The sequence below is a fragment of the Coregonus clupeaformis genome, chromosome 3, assembly GCF_020615455.1.
Source record: "Coregonus clupeaformis isolate EN_2021a chromosome 3, ASM2061545v1, whole genome shotgun sequence".
NCBI lineage: Eukaryota > Metazoa > Chordata > Actinopteri > Salmoniformes > Salmonidae > Coregonus > Coregonus clupeaformis.
The window spans coordinates 25,386,631-25,407,422 of NC_059194.1; the positions used below are offsets into that span (position 1 = coordinate 25,386,631).

Genomic DNA, 20,792 nt, shown 5'->3' on the forward strand with positions numbered 1-20,792 from the left:
GTAGTTATAACAAAACCTCTTGAAGAAATGGATGATGATTACTTCAGAGCTTCTTTCCATGCTTTTACATATAAACATGTCTGTCTCTCTGTATATCATCCAGAAAGGACCTCCAGTTTAAATATTTACCGATAGTTAGAAAAGCTAACCCCTTTTCCAAGAGGGCTTGTCTCTTTCCCTCTCTCCTCTGCTAAAATTTTTGTCCACATTCCACCAACTTCTCTCCCAAGCTATAAATATCCGTCTGTGTCAGATTGGACGGGAGTGAAGGAAACTAAGTGGCTGTACAGAAAGAGAGAAAAAGATGGGGGCGGTAACGATAGATAGATGGGGGGTAAATGGGGAGTGGGGGAGCGAGTTGTGGAGCTGTGGGGGTGATTTGAAATGAAACCAGGTGCGTTGCGTGACCAGTGAGTGGGGGCACAGGGGGGAGGTGGGTGTAAGTGGGAGTATGTGTGTGAATCTATGCAAGTTGTTGTTCCGCCTGTGATTTGGACAGATTTGGAATTTTGGAATTTGGGCGTCAGACCAGGAATTTGCATCCAGAGGGGTCAGGGAGGGGGGTCAGTGGGAGGGTGGAGGATGGCAGTGCAGGGGGCCAGAGCGGGGGTAGGAATGGGCTGTCCTTCTCTCTCCCTCTCTCTTTTTCTCTCCCTCCCCTGCACGCATTCAGCTGCTCCAGCTGTCGATCTCCCCACTCACTTTCTCAGGGCCATAGATGCAGGAGCAGGACAGACAGAGGGACCACTTTAGCTCTCCACACTCACAACACACCAGGGACTACCACCGCCAGGGGACTAGAACAGCACATCGGGCACAGGTCAACAAGGACACAAACTAGGGACCTGAAGATAATAGGAAGAAGAGGATTTCACACAAAGAAAGAAGACTTGTCTGTGAGTGCACCATGTTTTACAATGACTGTGTGTGTGTTTGAAAGAGAGAGGGGTGTGTGTGTGTGTCTATGAGAGTGTTTGCGAGTGAGTAACCAAGTGTGTGTGTATGTGTGTCACAAAGTGTGTGTGTTTGCTCCTGGAGGGGGTGGACACGTCACAGTTAAACCATTGCTCTCCTCTCAACCTCCACAGCTACAGTTGAATCCTTACAAGAGCTGAGGTGGCAAGACCCTGCGCTTGTGTGTGTGCTATGTGTGTTAGAGAGGGAGTGGGAGGGAGGGACAGAGAGCATGTGTAAGATAGTATGTGTATTTGTAAATGGAAATGTATTGCAAAATTCTCATACAGATCCAACTACTATTTCACAACTATTTAATGTCACAATCACAAAGTCTATTAATATCTCCTGCAAACCTTTTGCATGAAAAAGCCTGCTAGACACATGGTCAGCTAAGATGAAACCCTAAGTTCAGGATTTGTTATTCGGAAAGACTTGCTTAAGTGGGAGGAGGAGCAAACAGCCCTACCTTACCATATGGCCAAACCAAGGGACAACCAGACAACCACATCAAACGAGAGAGACAGGTGCCACCCAATGGCACTAAACACACACTGTATACACCCTCACTCCTATACACACACACACACACAAACACACACACACACACACACACACACACACACACACACACACACACACACACACACACACACACACACACACACACACACACACAGACAGACACACACACACATACATACAGTTGAAGTCAGAAGTTGACATACACCTTAGCCAAATACATTTAAACTCAGTTTTTCACAATTCCTGACATTTAATCCTAGTAAAAATTCCCTGTCTTAGGTCAGTTAGGATCACCACTTTATTTTAAGAATGTGAAATGTCAGAATAATAGTAGAGAGAATTATTTATTTCAGCTTTTATTTCTTTCATCACATTCCCAGTGGGTCAGAAGTTTACATACACTCAATTAGTATTTGGTAGCATTGCCTTTAAATTGTTTAACTTGGGTCAAACGTTTCGGGTAGCCTTCCACAAGCTTCCCACAATATGTTGGGTGAATTTTGGCCCATTCCTCCTGACAGAGCTGGTGTAATATAGTCAGGTTTGTAGGCCTCCTTGCTCGCACACGCTTTTTCAGTTCTGCCCACACATTTTCTATAGGATTGAGGTCAGGGCTTTGTGATGGCCACTCCAATACCTTGACTTTGTTGTCCTTAAGCCATTTTGCCACAACTTTGGAAGTATGCTTGGGGTCATTGTCCGTTTGGAGACCCATTTGCGACCAAGCTTTACCTTCCTGACTGATGTCTTGAGATGTTGCTTCAATATATCCACATAATTTTCCTTCCTCATGATGCCATCTATTTTGTGAAGTGCACCAGTCCCTCCTGCAGCAATGCACCCCCACAGCATGATGCTGCCACCCCCGTGCTTCACAGTTGGGATGGTGTTCTTCGGATTGCAAGCGACCCCCTTTTTCCTCCAAACATAACGATGGTCATTATGGCCAAACAGTTCTATTTTTGTTTCATCAGACCAGAGGACATTTCTCCAAAAAGTACGATCTTTGTCCCCATGTGCAGTTGCAAACCTTAGTCTGTCTTTTTTATGGCGGTTTTGGAGCAGTGGCTTCTTCCTTGCTGAGTGGCCTTTCAGGTTATATCGATATAGGACTCGTTTTACTGTGGATATAGATACTTTTGTACCCGTTTCCTCCAGCATCTTCACAAGGTCCTTTGCTGTTGTTCTGGGATTGATTTGCACTTTTCGCACCAAAGTACGTTCATCTCTAGGAGACAGAACGCGTCTCCTTCCTAAGCGGTATGACGGCTGCGTGGTCCCATGGTGTTTATGCTTGCGTACTATTGTTTGTACAGGTGAACATGGTACCTTCAGGATGAACCATACTTGTAGAGGTCTACAATGTTTTCTGAGGTCTTGGCTGATTTATTTTGATTTTCCCATGATGTCAAGCAAAGAGACACTGAGTTTGAAGGTAGGCCTTGAAATACATTCACAGGTACACTTCCAATTGACTCAAATGATGTCAATTAGCCTATCAGAAGCTTCTAAAGCCATGACATCATTTTCTGGAATTTTCCAAGCTGTTTAAAGGCACAGTCAACTTAGTGTATGTAAACTTCTGACCCACTGGAATTGTGATACAGTGAAATATAAGTGAAATAATCTGTCTGTAAACAATTGTTGGAAAGATTACGTGTCTCATGCACAAAGTAGATGTACTAACTGACTTGCCAAAACTATAGTTTGTTAACAAGAAATTTGTGGAATGGTTGAAAAACGAGTTTTAATGACTCCAACCTAAGTGTATGTAAACTTCCGACTTCAACTGTACATACAGTGGGGAAAAAAAGTATTTAGTCAGCCACCAATTGTGCAAGTTCTCCCACTTAAAAAGATGAGAGAGGCCTGTAATTTTCATCATAGGTACACGTCAACTATGACAGACAAATTGAGAAATTTTTTTCCAGAAAATCACATTGTAGGATTTTTTATGAATTTATTTGCAAATTATGGTGGAAAATAAGTATTTGGTCACCTACAAACAAGCAAGATTTCTGGCTCTCACAGACCTGTAACTTCTTCTTTAAGAGGCTCCTCTGTCCTCCACTCGTTACCTGTATTAATGGCACCTGTTTGAACTTGTTATCAGTATAAAAGACACCTGTCCACAACCTCAAACAGTCACACTCCAAACTCCACTATGGCCAAGACCAAAGAGCTGTCAAAGGACACCAGAAACAAAATTGTAGACCTGCAGCAGGCTGGGAAGACTGAATCTGCAATAGGTAAGCAGCTTGGTTTGAAGAAATCAACTGTGGGAGCAATTATTAGGAAATGGAAGACATACAAGACCACTGATAATCTCCCCTCGATCTGGGGCTCCACGCAAGATCTCACCCCGTGGGGTCAAAATGATCACAAGAACGGTGAGCAAAAATCCCAGAACCACACGGGGGGACCTAGTGAATGACCTGCAGAGAGCTGGGACCAAAGTAACAAAGCCTACCATCAGTAACACATTACGCCGCCAGGGACTCAAATCCTGCAGTGCCAGACGTGTCCCCCTGCTTAAGCCAGTACATGTCCAGGCCCGTCTGAAGTTTGCTAGAGTGCATTTGGATGATCCAGAAGAGGATTGGGAGAATGTCATATGGTCAGATGAAACCAAAATATAACTTTTTGGTAAAAACTCAACTCGTCGTGTTTGGAGGACAAAGAATGCTGAGTTGCATCCAAAGAACACCATACCTACTGTGAAGCATGGGGGTGGAAACATCATGCTTTGGGGCTGTTTTTTCTGCAAAGGGACCAGGACGACTGATCCGTGTAAAGGAAAGAATGAATGGGGCCATGTATTGTGAGATTTTGAGTGAAAACCTCCTTCCATCAACAAGGGCATTGAAGATGAAACGTGGCTGGGTCTTTCAGCATGACAATGATCCCAAACACACCGCCCGGGCAACGAAGGAGTGGCTTCGTAAGAAGCATTTCAAGGTCCTGGAGTGGCCTAGCCAGTCTCCAGATCTCAACCCCATAGAAAATCTTTGGAGGGAGTTGAAAGTCCGTCTTGCCCAGCGACAACCCCAAAACATCACTGCTCTAGAGGAGATCTGCATGGAGGAATGGGCCAAAATACCAGCAACAGTGTGTGAAAACCTTGTGAAGACTTACAGAAAACGTTTGACCTGTGTCATTGCCAACAAAGGGTATATACCAAAGTATTGAGAAACTTTTGTTATTGACCAAATACTTATTTTCCACCATAATTTGCAAATAAATTCATTAAAAATCCTACAATGTGATTTTCTGGATTTTTTTTTCTCATTCTGTCTGTCATAGTTGACGTGTACCTATGATGAAAATTACAGGCCTCTCTCATCTTTTTAAGTGGGAGAACTTGCACAATTGGTGGCTGACTAAATACTTTTTTTCCCCACTGTACATACATACATACATACATATACACACACACACACACACACACACACACACACACACACACACACACATCACAGTGCAGGACATTGCCTTCCTATTCCCTTACATAGATACCACTTCTGTGCAGAGCAGGGCCCCATTTTATCACTGCGTTTATGTACTCTTAATAACTAACATTTGACAGAAAGAATGATCCGTTCATAGGCCTAGATAAGGCTGGTCTGACGAGTGATTCAGGGGAAAGTACAGAGGCGTGCCAAGGAGGGTCAGAGAGTTGCACCCCAGAGGACCAAACTCCCCACTCTCATGTAAGAAGTTCTGGCCTCTGGGTGGCAGGTTCAGTGCAGTGAGGGGAACAAAGCACAGCTTGAGCCCACCGGGCCACCATGTTAGAGAGAGCAGATCCATGCACTACTGAGCAGAACGGAACAAAGCTGGCGATGTACAGTATGCACATCTCAAGACAGGACCATCTCTGGTTGGCTCTCCCACTGGTGTGTGTGTGTGTAGATGTAGTTGTATGTGTGTATAACTGTGTGTGTGGTCTCGCTGTGTGTTTTGCCTAGTCCCCATGAGGTCATTTCTTCATGACCCTGCGGATATTTTGCTTAGTCATTCAGCTGACGGTGTGGATTCAGGGAGAGTGGTGCCTCCTGTTGCACGAGTTAACATACTACTGATGCCAGTAACCTGGGCCTATTAAAGACATCACATTGTCCCCCAAGAGTCGCTGAATTCCCTGTTCAATCCAAGTAAAGACAAGGCCATATATATATATATATATATATATATATATATATATATATCAGTTGAAGTCGGAAGTTTACATACACTTAGGTTGGAGTCATTAAAACTCGTTTTTCAACCACTCCACAAATGTATTGTTAACAAACTATACTTTTGGCAAGTCGGTTAGGACATTTACTTTGTGCATGACACAAGTAATTTTTCCAACAATTGCTAACAGACAGATTATTTAACTTATATAATTATATATATATATATATATATAATAATTCACTGTATCACAATTCCAGTGGGTCAGAAGTTTACATACACTAAGTTGACGGTGCCTTTAAACAGCTTGAGTCAATTGGAGGTGTACCTGTGGATATATTTCAAGGGCTACCTTCAAACTCAGTGCCTCTTTGCTTGACATCATGGGAAAATCAAAAGAAATCAGCCAAGACCTCAGAGAAAAAATTGTAGACCTCCACAAGTCTGGTTCATCATTGGGAGCAATTTCCAAACGCCTGAAGGTACCACGTTCATCTGTACAAACAATAGTACGCAAGCATAAAAACCATGGGACCACGCAGCCGTCATACTGCTTAGGAAGGAGACGCGTTCTGTCTCCTAGAGATGAACGTACTTTGGTGCAAAAAGTGCAAATCAATCCCAGAACAACAGCAAAGGACCTTGTGAAGATTCTGGAGGAATCAGGTACAAAAGTATCTACATCCACAGTAAAACAAGTCCTATATCGACATAACCTGAAAGGCCACTCAGCAAGGAAGAAGCCACTGCTCCAAAACCACCATAAAAAAGCCAGACTACGGTTTGCAACTGCACATGGGGACAAAGATCGAAGTTTTGGAGAAATGTCCTCTGGTCTGATGAAACAAAAATAGAACTGTTTGGCCATAATGACCACCGTTATGTTTGGAGGAAAAAGGGGGATTCTTGCAAGCCGAAGAACACCATCCCAACCGTGAAGCACGGGGAAGGCAGCATCATGCTGTAGGGGTGCTTTGCTGCAGGAGGGACTGGTGCACTTCACAAAATAGATGGCATCATGAGGAAGGAAAATTATGTGGATATATTGAAGCAACATCTCAAGACATCAGTCAGGAAGTTAAAGCTTGGTCGCAAATGGGTCTTCCAAATGGACAATCACCCCAAGCATACTTCCAAAGTTGTGGCAAAATGGCTTAAGGACAACAAAGTCAAGGTATTGGAGTGGCCATCACAAAGCCCTGACCTCAATCCTACAGAAAATGTGTGGGCAGAACTGAAAAAGCGTGTGCGAGCAAGGAGGCCTACAAACCTGACTCAGTTACACCAGCTCTGTCAGGAGGAATGGGCCAAAATTCACCCAACGTATTGTGGGAAGCTTATGGAAGGCTACCCTAAACATCTGACCCAAGTTAAACAATTTAAAGGCAATGCTACCAAATACTAATTGAGTGTATGTAAACTTCTGACCCACTGGGAATGTGATGAAATAAATAAAAGCTGAAATAAATCATTCTCTCTACTATTATTCTGACATTTCACATTCTTAAAATAAAGTGGTGAAACTAACTGACCTAAGACAGGGAATTTTTACTAGGATTAAATGTCAGGAATTGTGAAAAACTGAGTTTAAATGTATTTGGCTAAGGTGTATGTAAACTTCCGACTTCAACTGTGTATATATATATATATACAGTACCAGTCAAAAGTTTGGACACACCTACTCATTCACTGGTATTTCTTAATTTTTTACCATTTTCTACTTTGTAGAATAATGACTATGAAATAACACATATGGAATCATGTAGTAACCAAAAAAGTGTTAAACAAATCAAAATATATTTTATATTTGAGATTCTTCAAGGTAGCCACCCTTTGCCTTGATGACAGCTTTGTACACTCTTGGCATTCTCTCAACCAGCTTCACCTGGAATGCTTTTCGAACAGTCTTGAAGGAGTTCCCACATATGCTGAGCACTTGTTGGCTGCTTTTCCTTCACTCTGTGGTCCAACTCTTTCCAAACCATCTCAATTGGGTTGAGGTTGGGGGATTGTGGAGGCCAGGTCATCTGATGCAGCACTCCATCACTCTCCTTCTTGGTAAAATATCCCTTACACGGCCTGGAGGTGTGTTGGGTCATTGTCCTGTTGAAAAACAAATCATAGTCCCACTAAGCCCAAACCAGATGGGATGGAGTATCGCCGCACAATGCTGTGGTAGCCATGCTGGTTAAGTGTGCCTTGAATTCTAAATAAATCACAGACAGTGTCACCAGCAAAGCATCCCCACACCATAACACATTTTAGTCATTTAGTAGACACTCTTATCCAGAGCAACTTACAGTTAGTGAGTGCATACATTTTCATACTGGCCCCCCGTGGGAAACGAACCCACAACCCTGGCATTGCAAGCGCCATGCTCTACCAACTGAGCTACAGGGGACTACACCTTCTCCTCCATGCTTTACGGTGGGAAATACACATGCGGAGATCATCCGTTCACCCACACCGCGTCTTACAAAGCTACGGCGGTCAGAACCAAAAATCTCAAATCTCAAATTCGGACTCCAGACCAAAGGACATTTCCACCGGTCTAATGGCCATTGCTTGTGTTTCTTGGCCCAAGCAAGTGTCTTCTTATTGGTGTCCTTTAGTAGTGGTTTCTTTGCAGACCTGATTCACACAGTCTCCTTTGAACAGTTGATGTTGAGATGTGTCTGTTACTTGAACTCTGTGAAGCATTTATTTGGGCTGCAATTTCTGAGGCGGGTAACTCTAATGAACTGCAGAGGTAACTCTGGGTCTTCCATTCCTGTGGCTGTCCTCATGAGAGCCAGTTTCATCATTTCGCTTGATGGTTTTTGCGACTGCACATTAAGAAACTTTCAACGTTTTTGAAATGTTCAGTATTAACTGACCTTCATTTCTTAAAGTAATTATGGACTGTTGTTTCTCTTTGCTTATTTGAGCTGTTCTTGCTATAATATGGACTTGGTCTTTCACCAAATAGGGCTATCTTCTGTATACCCCCCCCCCCCCACACACCTTGTCACAACACAACTGATTGGCTCAAACGCATTAAGAAGGAAAGAAATTCCACAAATTAACTTTTAAGAAGGCACACCTGTTAATTCAAAGGCATTCCAGGTGACTACCTCATGAAGCTGGTTGAGAGAATGCCAAGAGTGTGCAAAGCTGTCATCAAGGCAAAAGGTGGCTATTTGAAGAATCTCAAATATAAAATATATTTTGATTTGTTTAACACTTTTTTGTTTACTACATGATTCCATATGTGTTATTTCATAGTTTTGATGTCTTCACTATTATTCTACAATGTAACAAATTGTAAAAAATAAAGAAAAACACTTGAATGAGTAGGTGTGTCCAAACTTTTGACTGGTAGTGTGTTTATATACATGTACTTTTTTCCCTCACTGTATATATATATATATATATATATATATATATATATATACAGTGGGGAAAAAAGTATTTAGTCAGCCACCAATTGTGCAAGTTCTCCCACTTAAAAAGATGAGAGAGGCTTGTAATTTTCAGCATAGGTACACGTCAACTATGACAGACAAATTGAGAAAAAAAATCCAGAAAATCACATTGTAGGATTTTTTATGAATTTATTTGCAAATTATGGTGGAAAATGAGTATTTGGTCACCTACAAACAAGCAAGATTTCTGGCTCTCACAGACCTGTAACTTCTTCTTTAAGAGGCTCCTCTGTCCTCCACTCGTTACCTGTATTAATGGCACCTGTTTGAACTTGTTATCAGTATAAAAGACACCTGTCCACAACCTCAAACAGTCACACTCCAAACTCCACTATGGACAAGACCAAAGAGCTGTCAAAGGACACCAGAAACAAAATTGTAGACCTGCAGCAGGCTGGGAAGACTGAATCTGCAGTAGGGAAGCAGCTTGGTTTGAAGAAATCAACTGTGGGAGCAATTAATAGGAAATGGAAGACATACAAGACCACTGATAATCTCCCTCGATCTGGGGCTCCACGCAAGATCTCACCCCGTGGGGTCAAAATGATCACAAGAACGGTGAGCAAAAATCCCAGAACCACACGGGCGGACCTAGTGAATGACCTGCAGAGAGCTGGGACCAGGGACGGCCTGTTCAATAGGGCGATATGGGCGACGCACTGCCAAACGGGAAAAGGAAGGGATTTTTTTTTCTAATCAATTATATCACGGCAACAGTAGTTATCAGTGTTGTAATCTATACGTCTGATCTGCCACAGTGCCACACTGCCACTAAATGTCGAATCAGGCTAAAGTCGTGCTTCAAATGGCTCCACCCCCTTTTGGGGCGATTTCAGTCAGATTGAAAATCGCCCAGAACTTCTGTCATAGACTCCCATGTAAAATCTATTTTTTTCAAATTTCAGAGCCTTCAATACAATCTCAATGGGTGTCTGTGGGTTTGCACTTACGCGCTTTCGTCACATGAACGTAACTAAGAAAAGAGAGGGTAGCAGCGTCAATCAATTCACTACTACTATCAACATGGCTAGGCTTCAGTGCAACTCGATTGTGTCTTTGAAAGAATTTCCTTTTTGTCGGCGAACAAATGAAGATAAATTGGCAACGAAACAATTAGGACCTCCCAGACCAAATTTAATAATTCAACAGGTTTCTACTAAAGGGGGGAAGTCCTACACCCGAGGATTTTCCAAAAAAATGGTACGAACGAAAAAATAACATTGCCACTCAACTGGATGAGGGATACAGGCTAGCTGTCCGCCGCCACAACGATGAGGTTAGTGTTGATAATCACACGTTTACTGGAGAACTGAGACCAAGTAGAGACTTTGGACAGGGTGGATATGGTTATATTGCGATATTGTCAATACAGTATATCGTAAAGTATCACTATGTAACTCGATTTCTTTCACCCCAATCCCTCAAATTAACGGTAAATAACTGAATTGTTTGCCCCACATTTAGCTAAGATGATTAGCTAGCCAGCTAAAATGTTTTATTTAGTTAGCAGTCGCATCTACAATAGTTTACTGTCAATAACATGTCTCCAAAAATGACGTGGTGTCTCCAATTGTGTTGACATTTTACAATTGCGATGCGCATCCATGAGTATCCACTTTCTGTAGCTCAGCTGGTAGAGCACGGCGCTTGTAACGCCAAGGTAGTGGGTTCGATCCCGGGACCACCCATACACAAAAATGTATGCACGCATGACTGTAAGTCGCTTTGGATAAAAGCGTCTGCTAAATGGCATATTATTATTATTATTATTATTATTTCCAGCCTTGTGTAGGTCTCCAATTTTGTCCCTGACATCCTTGGAGAGCTCTTTGGTCTTGGCCATGGTGGAGAGTTTGGAATCTGATTGATTGATTGCTTCTGTGGACAGGTGTCTTTTATACAGGTAACAAGCTGAGATTAGGAGCACTCCCTGAGATCAGTCAATAAATGATTCTGGTATTGACTTATATGCTGCCCCTGTCTTCATGTTGTTGCTGGACATATCTTTTTAAAAATGTGTGTAGGTCACCTAAATCATCAGAAAAATTGCCCCTCCTGAGAATTTTTTCAGGAGCCGCCACTGGCTGGGACCAAAGTAACAAAGCCTACCATCAGTAACACACTACGCCGCCAGGGACTCAAATCCTGTAGTGCCAGACGTGTCCCCCTTTAAAGAAAGTATCACTGCCTCCTTCTCACAAATGATCCCAAAAATGTAAAAATTAAATAAAGTTGGTCAAACACAGTGGCGGGTCATTTTGACCCTAGGACAACGGGAGGGTTAAGCCAGTACATGTCCAGGCCCGTCTGAAGTTTGCTAGAGTGCATTTGGATGATCCAGAAGAGGATTGGGAGAATGTCATATGGTCAGATGAAACCAAAATATAACTTTTTGGTAAAAACTCAACTCGTCGTGTTTGGAGGACAAAGAATGCTGAGTTGCATCCAAAGAACACCATACCTACTGTGAAGCATGGGGGTGGAAACATCATGCTTTGGGGCTGTTTTTCTGCAAAGGGACCAGGACGACTGATCCGTGTAAAGGAAAGAATGAATGGGGCCATGTATCGTGAGATTTTGAGTGAAAACCTCCTTCCATCAGCAAGGGCATTGAAGATGAAACGTGGCTGGGTCTTTCAGCATGACAATGATCCCAAACACACCGCCCGGGCAACGAAGGAGTGGCTTCGTAAGAAGCATTTCAAGGTCCTGGAGTGGCCTAGCCAGTCTCCAGATCTCAACCCCATAGAAAATCTTTGGAGGGAGTTGAAAGTCCGTCTTGCCCAGCGACAGCCCCAAAACATCACTGCTCTAGAGGAGATCTGCATGGAGGAATGGGCCAAAATACCAGCAACAGTGTGTGAAAACCTTGTGAAGACTTTTACAGAAAACGTTTGACCTGTGTCATTGCCAACAAAGGGTATATTACAAAGTATTGAGAAACTTTTGTTATTGACCAAATACTTATTTTCCACCATAATTTGCAAATAAATTCATAAAAAATCCTACAATGGGATTTTCTGGAGAAAAAAAATCTCAATTTGTCTGTCATAGTTGACATGTACCTATGATGAAAATTACAGGCCTCTCTCATCTTTTTAAGTGGGAGAACTTGCACAATTGTTGGCTGACTAAATACTTTTTTCCCCCACTGTATATATATATTTCTGTGAAAAAATGTAAACTACATGGTGCTACACTTCTGTCAAATAACAAGTTAGTCATGCTTCCCATTTTCCTTTAGTAATACAACTATAACTCCATTTCAATGAAATCATATATTTCTTCACCAACGCTTGTCGTAACCATAACCACAAACAATGAACAGACCAGTGGTTGACCTTTGGAGGACTGTCAGAGTGATGAACCATCCTCCCAGTCAGAGACCAGAGGCTGTAGGGTTGGCAGCAGCTGTGGTTCTACATGAACCATGGGGGGCTTTCCCAGAACCTGATACTCTGGGAAACACTGATGGCAGGGTATCCCTACTGGGAACTGCAGCCCACATCCTTGCCACGGGCATTCCAGAGGTCCAAACACCACTTGGTGCTCACTGTTCAGAGGTGGCGGGGCAGTACCTACCCACTTCTCTCTGCTGCCCACAGTCCTGGGTGACTAAGTGAGTGGACTCTCAACTGGCGGACAGTTTGTTTTTTGGTGGTTTTAGGTCAGAACCACCCCCACCCCCCCACCCCCCCACCCCACCCCCCCTCCCCGGCTATAAGAGTACCACAGTGCCAACAAGGATTCTGACGTGTCCGCATATCGTGGCTGTATATAATTGTCCAAGGGGAAAGTGTGTGTAAATCTTCCTGAATATGATGCAGACCTATTGAAGATGATATGATGCAAGGCCCACTATAAGACTTTTGTGAGTGTATGAAAGATTGTGAAGTTGTGTGATAGGTGCATTGTGTGTACTGCGTGGGTACTTGTCCTGGGAACTTTGTGGAACATTTGCTGTTGGTTTTGGTGCTTCTGAGCGAAGGTAAGGCTACATTTGGAGTGTGATGTGAGACAGTATTTATGTGTGGTAAGCACGTCACTCTTTGGCTTCTTGTTTGCGAATTAACATAATACCCAACATGACCTTTGAGGTTTGTGTGTGTGTGTGTGTACAGTAGATGTGGCTAGGTACTTCTCTGTTTCGGCGGTTATGGGCAGCATAGCTGTGTGGAGGAGAAAGCGCTTTTTGTTCCCGTGAGTGTCCTTGTGTCAATTACCCTTGAAATGGTTGAGTCCTTCGTGATGTAATTTGATTGGTGGATTCAATAAAGTATTTAAAATGTGTGGGTGTGTGAGCATGTGCGTGCGTGCGTGCGTGTGTGTGTGTGTGTGTGTGCGTGCGTGCATTCGCATGCATGGGGTGCGACAAGTGGTTGAGTGTTGTAGCACTCAGTCTGACCATACGGTTTTGTGTGTGTACGCATAAAGAAAGCAATGATTATAACGTTCCTCTTCATCTATTCTGTCTGGAGCCTCTTCTGGCGGTTTTGTACGAACAACGGTTACTCAGAAATGGGGAGCTGGAATAGAGGATTTATTTGTCTAGGTACATGATCTACTTAAACAGTTGTGCTTCCACCTCCACATGCAGTACTTCAGTGAATAACACACTAGCCATGATGATGAATGATGCCAGACTCAGAGAAAGACAACAATGGATTATGTGGTACTAAAAACAGTGATGTAGATGGGTGAACAAAGCAGAAACCAGTGTCAGAGCCTGCGGCGTCAGGGAAAACGGAAAGTGATGTATTGAAATTGACAGATAATACCCTGAGATTTAGAAGCTCTTACAGGTTTACTGTGTTTAGTGGCCCACTCTGGTATACTGTAGGTTCAGCCTCCACAGGTTTTCAATGTGAAGTCCCAGCGGGCTTGTGTGTGTGTATGGGCGTTTCCGTTTGTGTGTGGGTGTGCGTGCGTGCGTGCGTGCAGCGTATGTGTGTGTGCATTCCTAGTCCCAGTTACAGTGGGCCTGTCTGGGGAAATAGATGGCTGTCTGTGGAGAGCTATAATGAAAGCATTTCCGCGCTGTTGACTTTTCTATATTTGTAGCTGATGGATGGAGTACATCCTTACATTTACCTTTCACCAGCAGGGGGAGACGGACTTCCTCTCCATCATACTGGTGGGGATTCAGGGGGAAAGATGTTCGATTAGCAAATAATGACTGACTGAGTCACATGTGACTTGACTTCTGCTCTGAGCCTGGCAACACAGAGCACAGTGTTATTAGAAGTTTATGAAGTGGGTGATTTACAACTTAGGTTGTTGAGTCTATCTCTTTCTGAAGTCTTCTCAAACCAGGTTAATGAATCTCCTGAGTATCTAATTCTCTCTCTATCTCTCTCTCTCTCTCTCTCTCTCTCTCTCTCCCTTTTCTCTTTCTACAGATACCATTGAGCTGCTCTAAGCACCACAACAAGTCGTCGGCTTCTCTCATCCTGACCTGAGGCGCCGCTACCTGTCTGACCCGCCGGCTGTGCCAGTGTGTGTTGTGTGTTAACGTGTGTGATCCTGTCCTATCTGCCAGTCAGTACGTGAGCATGCGGGGCGTGTGTGTGTCGATCCTGTGTGTCTCTGTGTTCCTCCGCAGTGCTATTTCACAGCCACCTACAGAAAGTGACACCTACACGGTAAGGATGGGTATTTTGGCACGCAAACCAGGACCCTCCTTCTCTCACTCTCCAAATCCCTGTCTCCTCCCTTTCCATCTTTTCGTCCCCCTCCCACCATGCACCAGACTGATGATTTGACCCCTTTTTCTACTGCAGCTGCTCTTCTCTTCTCTGTTGACCTTCGCTGTCCTCTGAAGTCTCCCCCTTTTACTTTCCCCTGTTCTCTGTGCTCATGACTATGTAAGATAATTTCCTCTCCCCTCTCATCCTGTTGGTGTGACAGTGGACAGCCGTGATTTAAAGTGCACATAATAGCTTTACATGGAAGGTGATTTGGATGATACAGTACATGAGACTCTCTCTCTCTCTCTCCTGCTATCTGTAGGAATGCACAGATGGGTATCAATGGGACTCTCAGACTCAGCACTGCAAAGGTAAAGGCTTTCGTTTATCCTCATGTCCCCATGTCCATGCCCTGAGTGAGAGCATTACAACTTGAAACCACTCTTGTCTTTCAGTCCTTTTCCTTCACGCTCTCACTGTCTCTCCCTCTCTCCCGTCAGACATAAATGAATGTGAGACCATTCCGGAGGCCTGTAAGGGTGAGATGAAGTGCTTCAACCACTACGGGGGCTACCTGTGCCTCCCCCGCTCTGCCTCAGTCATCCCAGCCCCGGACCCCCCCAGCCAGCCTGGGACCAACCTGGAGAGCACTGCCAGAGAGCCCTTCAACCCCTGTCCTCTGGGCTACGAACCCCAGGGAGACAGCTGTGTGGGTGAGTACGGCTGGAGGGTGAGACAGGGGGAGGGATAATTGTGTGTGTGTGTGCGTGTGCGTGTGCGTGCGTGCGTGTGTGCATGTGTGCGTGTCTGCGTGCATGTTTGTTATTGGGCAATGACCATATAGTCTGGATGATTGCAGACTATTGTGGGATAGGTGGCTGTAACAGGTGTGTGTGTTGGGGGGTTGTGTGGAGTCTGTGTGGTTGGGTGTGAGTATTTGTCTGTGGGGGGTGGATAGCTGGTACTGGAATGTGGAGATTTCACATGAGGACAGCTGCGCTTAGTTTTATGGGACCGAGAGTGGTGAGAGAGCTGCTTGTCCTGTTGTCCTGGGGGTCGGGGTGGTAGGTGTTGTTGATGGGGAATGCATGAGACAGGAATAATGATTCAACAATGTGGGGAATTCTCAGCTGTTGGTGCATTAACTGTATTAACTTACCATGTTTTATTGCCATATCACACAGACGTGAATGAGTGTGAGAGAGATGAACACGACTGCCAGCCCAGCCAGCAGTGCATCAACACACCTGGAGCCTTCACCTGCCAGTGTCCTGATGGTTACCGCAAGGTTGGCACCGAGTGCATTGGTAAGTCATCCTACACTCTTAAAAAGGGTTCTAAAAGGGTTATTTGGCTGTCTCCATAGGATAACCCTTTTTGGTTCCAGGTAGAACTATTTTGGGTTCCATGTAGAACCCTCTGGGGAAAGGATTCTACCTGGAACCAAAAAGGGTTCTTCAAAGGGTTCTCCTATGGGGACAGCCGAAGAACCCTTTTAGGTTCTAGATAGCACCTTTTTTTCTAAGCGTGTATAGTACTCCCCATAGGACTCCCTCTAACCAGCCTACCCACCAGCCTGAGTCACACCAACTCACTGTTTGCGGTCTCACTGCATTGTTGTGGTTCAGCTTAGTCATTGTAGCATGTTATTTGACCTCTATTTAACCAGGAAAGTGCTTTGGATCAAATTCTCCTTTACCATAACAACCTGGTTGGTCAAAGGAATCTCCTCTTTCTCTCTGAAACTGTTTCTGAATGCTCTCCTTCCATTTGTGTTGTTAGACATTGACGAGTGCAGGTACAGGTACTGTCAGCATCGCTGTGTCAACGTCCCCGGCTCCTTCTCCTGTCAGTGTGAACCAGGCTTCCAGCTGGCCGGCAACAACCGCTCCTGTATTGGTAAGGCATGGTCAGACACACACACACATGCGCACGCACGCAGTCACGCATGCACGCACGCACGCACACACGCAGGCAATACCGCATACAGTATACACATAGAGTCATGGTAAAACGAATAGCCACAACCAGCCAAAAGCACACAGAGTCCCACACTGTCCAGACTGATGTTAGAAAATATATATACTGATAGACTTCTCCCTCGCCTTCCAGATGTGAATGAGTGTGACATGGGTGCCCCCTGTCAGCAGAGGTGTTATAACACCTACGGTACCTTCCTCTGTCGCTGTGACCAGGGCTACGAGCTGGGGCCTGACGGCTTCACCTGCAATGGTGAGAGGATCTGTTTGTCTGTCTGTCTCTATAATGCCATTAAAATAGCAGTGCTACGATCTGAAAAAAAAAACCCATCTCTTTATTTCTTGCATTTTTAAAAGCTCTCTGTCTGTTTCTTGGTTAAAACAGCTGTGCTACGATCTTAAACGTCGTTCCCCTCTCTCTCCCTCCTGTGTTCTGCAGACATAGATGAGTGCAGCTACTCCAGTTACCTGTGCCAGTTCCAATGTGTCAATGAACCCGGGAAGTTCTCCTGTCAGTGCCCAGAAGGCTACCAGCTGCTGGGCACACGACTATGCCAGGGTAAGCACCCTCTCCATCTGTTCTCCTTCTCATTGTTTTTGAACACCTTTTACCCATCCTTCACTTCAATGTCAGCTAATTGTACCTGTGTGTTCTTTCGTTGTCCTCGTTAGTGGACAATGAAGTATTCTCTTTGATTCTATTCATTTTGATTCTGTCCTATTGTATTCTAACCTTCCCTTTCCAAACCTTTTCTCTATCCCTCTCCTCCCCAGATATAAATGAGTGTGAGACTGGAGAGCACCAGTGTACTGAAGGACAAAACTGTGTGAATATCCACGGTGCCTATCAGTGTGTGGACACCAACCGCTGCCAGGACCCTTACGTCCAAGTAACTGACAAGTGAGTGAACATTTATTAAAACACATGCACACACACATATATACACACGCGCACACGCACGCACACACACACACACACACACACACACACACACACACACACACACACACACACACACACACACACACACACACACACACACACACACACACACAGGGACTCAACATATTTTTCCCATTATCAACCTCTGCCCATATCATCAGCCTCTCTCACAGCTCACATTATTTCTGAGATTGCTCCAATTACTTTTTCCATATCTCTCTCCAATTCTGTGCCCTTTTCAGTTGAACGTGTTCCAGTACAATTAGAATGCTGTTAGAATAGTGAACGTGTTCCAGTACAATTAGAATGCTGTTAGAAGAGTGAAACAAGTGTTAAATTGATAACATGTGTAGACAGTGGTTTGTTTCCCTCAGCTTGTTTTGGCTGTATGAAAAAAGTTTCAGAAAAATACTTGGGGAAATGGCCACTGTTCAAATACAGTTGTATGTAATCTGTCTTGGTTTGAGGATAGTTCACCATGCTCCTTCTGTATTGCAATATACCCCTCTAGTGGTTGAGTTATTAACTACTCTTTTAAACATTTTATCTAGAGGCATGAGCACATAAGAGGACATATTCATCACTAAATATAAAAATTTATGATCAAATATTCCGTTTTAATTTAAATGAAACAGAATCAAAAGTTAATCATTAAGTCAAGAGGTCAAATGAGTTAATGAGGTCAATTTTCAGGAAGTGACTTCCACTATGACACAACTCATATACAGTCTCTCTCCAGAGGACTAAAACCTGCTACTTTTCTCTCCTGTGTGTCTAGTCGTTGTGTTTGTCCTGTGACCAAGCCAGCCTGTCGAGACCTACCCTTCTCTATCGTCCACCGCTACATGAGCATCACGTCGGAGCGCTCCGTCCCCTCAGACATCTTCCAGATCCAGGCCACCAGCGTCTACCCCGGAGCATACAACACCTTCCGTATCCGCTCTGGAGACGACAATAGAGACTTCTACATCAGAGTGAGCACAGCTATAGTGTAACAACCCTTGCATAGCACCAGCCTGGGTCACCCTCCCATCCACCTTGTGAATATACAGTACCAGTCAAAAGTTTGGACACCTACTCATTCAAGGGTTTTTCTTTATTTTCACTATTTTCTACATTGTAGAATAATAGTGAAGACATCAAAACTATGAAATAACACATATGGAATCATGTAGTAACCAAAAAAGTGTTAAACAAATCAAAATATATTTTATATTTGAGATTCTTCAAATAGCCACCCTTTGCCTTGATGACAGCTTGGCACACTCTTGGCATTCTCTCAACCAGCTTCACCTGGAATGCTTTTCCAACAGTCTTGAAGGAGTTCCTACATATACTGTGCACTTGTTGGCTGCTTTTCCTTCACTCTGCCGTCCAATTCATCCCAAACCATCTTATTTGGGTTGAGGTCGGGAGATTGTGGAGGCCAGGTCATCTGATGCAGCACTCCATCACTCTCCTTCTTGGTAAAATAGCCCATACACAGTCTGGAGGTGTGTGGGGTCATTGTTGAAAAACAAATGATAGTCCCACTAAGCCCAAACCAGATGGGATGGCGTATCGTTGTAGAATGCTGTGGTAGCCATGCTGATTATTTGAAGAATACCAAATATAAAATATATTTGTATTTGTTTAACACTTTTTTGGTTAATACATGATTCCATATGTGTTATTTCATAGTTTTGATGTCTTCACTATTATTCTACAATGTAGAAAATAGTAAAAATAAAGAAAAACCCCTGAATGAGTAGGTGTGTCCAAACTTTTGACTGGTAGTGTATGACGATAGACTAGTGAATTTATGATGACAGTGGAGGTCTAGAAACATATTATATTGCAGTTTTGAGACCTTGCATCATAACAATACTTAGATAAGTTTCTTGACTTTTTAGACTAGGAGAAATTTGTAAAATGAACCCCCACTTTTTCTGCCTAATGCAGTGTGACTGACTCTGACTAACCTCTCTATCATCTCTGTGTCTCCCTCAGCAAATCAACAACATCAGCGCCATGCTGGTTTTAGCCCGGGCCGTGACGGGACCCCTGGAGTACACATTGGACCTGGAGATGGTGTCAGTCAACCCCCTCCTGAGCTACCAGACCAGTTCGGCCCTGCGACTGTCCATCTACGTAGGGCCTTATGCCTTCTAGAGGGAGGAGAGAGAGTCAGAGACAGAGACAAAGGGGGACACACACACACACACACACACACACACACACACACACACACACACACACACACACACACACACACACACACACAGTATAGACACAAGAGAGGAGAAATAGGACACACAGAAGTAGTATTGACATACTGTACATGTTTGCTCCCTGCCTCCTAGAGTATCATTCTCAACCGCTCCACATTGCCCATTTTTCATGGTCCTTCGAGCCAAATAGGGAGAATTACCCTAGTAACCTTTGGTACCAACCCCTGATATGTTTTATAAACACCCTCCAATTGAAGATATAGAGAGATGCAAAAAACATTATGTTATCATTGTATCATAATCATTCTCATCCTGACTCTGTCATTCCCTTGTTTTGAACAGACTCATTCTCACTCCTATGTTTTCATGCTATTCACATTCCTTTATGACAGTTTTCCTTATCATCCAAGGACACGACTCAATAACCACTCATATCAAACCTCTTCATCTGCCCTGTCGCTCCCGCATCCATCCCTCTCCTGAATCATACCTAGTCCTAGTGTTGAAGCTCTCACTCACTCACTCACCATTTGTAGTTTTGTAACATTACAGATTTTGTTGTACTTTTTGACCAGGAAGCTGATACAAAATAAAACTATATACATTTTAATAATGTGTTAACCATAGCTTTTTGTGCATATTATTTCACCGTGTCACCCTTCTTAATATAGTCCCATTTCTCTCCTACTTCTTCAACTCCTGTTTCTCCTTTTCCTTCAACCACTATGTCCTCATTTCCCCCACAGTGTGCTATGGTCGTAGCTAGTTGACCTTTCTGAATGTACCCCGCCAGGTCCACTGTGCTCCAGTGCCAGTGGCACTCTGTCTTTCCACAGCTGCAGAACATGCCT

General features: G+C 43.9%; 1 protein-coding gene across 1 annotated transcript; it reads left to right on the forward strand.

Moving 5' to 3' along the window:
- Positions 1-641: 641 nt before the first annotated feature.
- LOC121546530 (EGF-containing fibulin-like extracellular matrix protein 2) lies at positions 642-20,567 on the forward strand. Its single transcript, XM_041857787.2, has 11 exons — positions 642-896; positions 14,522-14,764; positions 15,132-15,180; positions 15,310-15,522; positions 15,994-16,116; positions 16,592-16,708; positions 16,922-17,041; positions 17,228-17,347; positions 17,563-17,689; positions 18,510-18,705; positions 19,721-20,567. Exons 2-11 carry the CDS (start codon positions 14,675-14,677, stop codon positions 19,880-19,882), a joined length of 1,317 nt encoding a protein of 438 aa, XP_041713721.2. The 5' UTR covers positions 642-896; positions 14,522-14,674; the 3' UTR covers positions 19,883-20,567.
- The last annotated feature ends 225 nt before the right edge of the window (positions 20,568-20,792 follow it).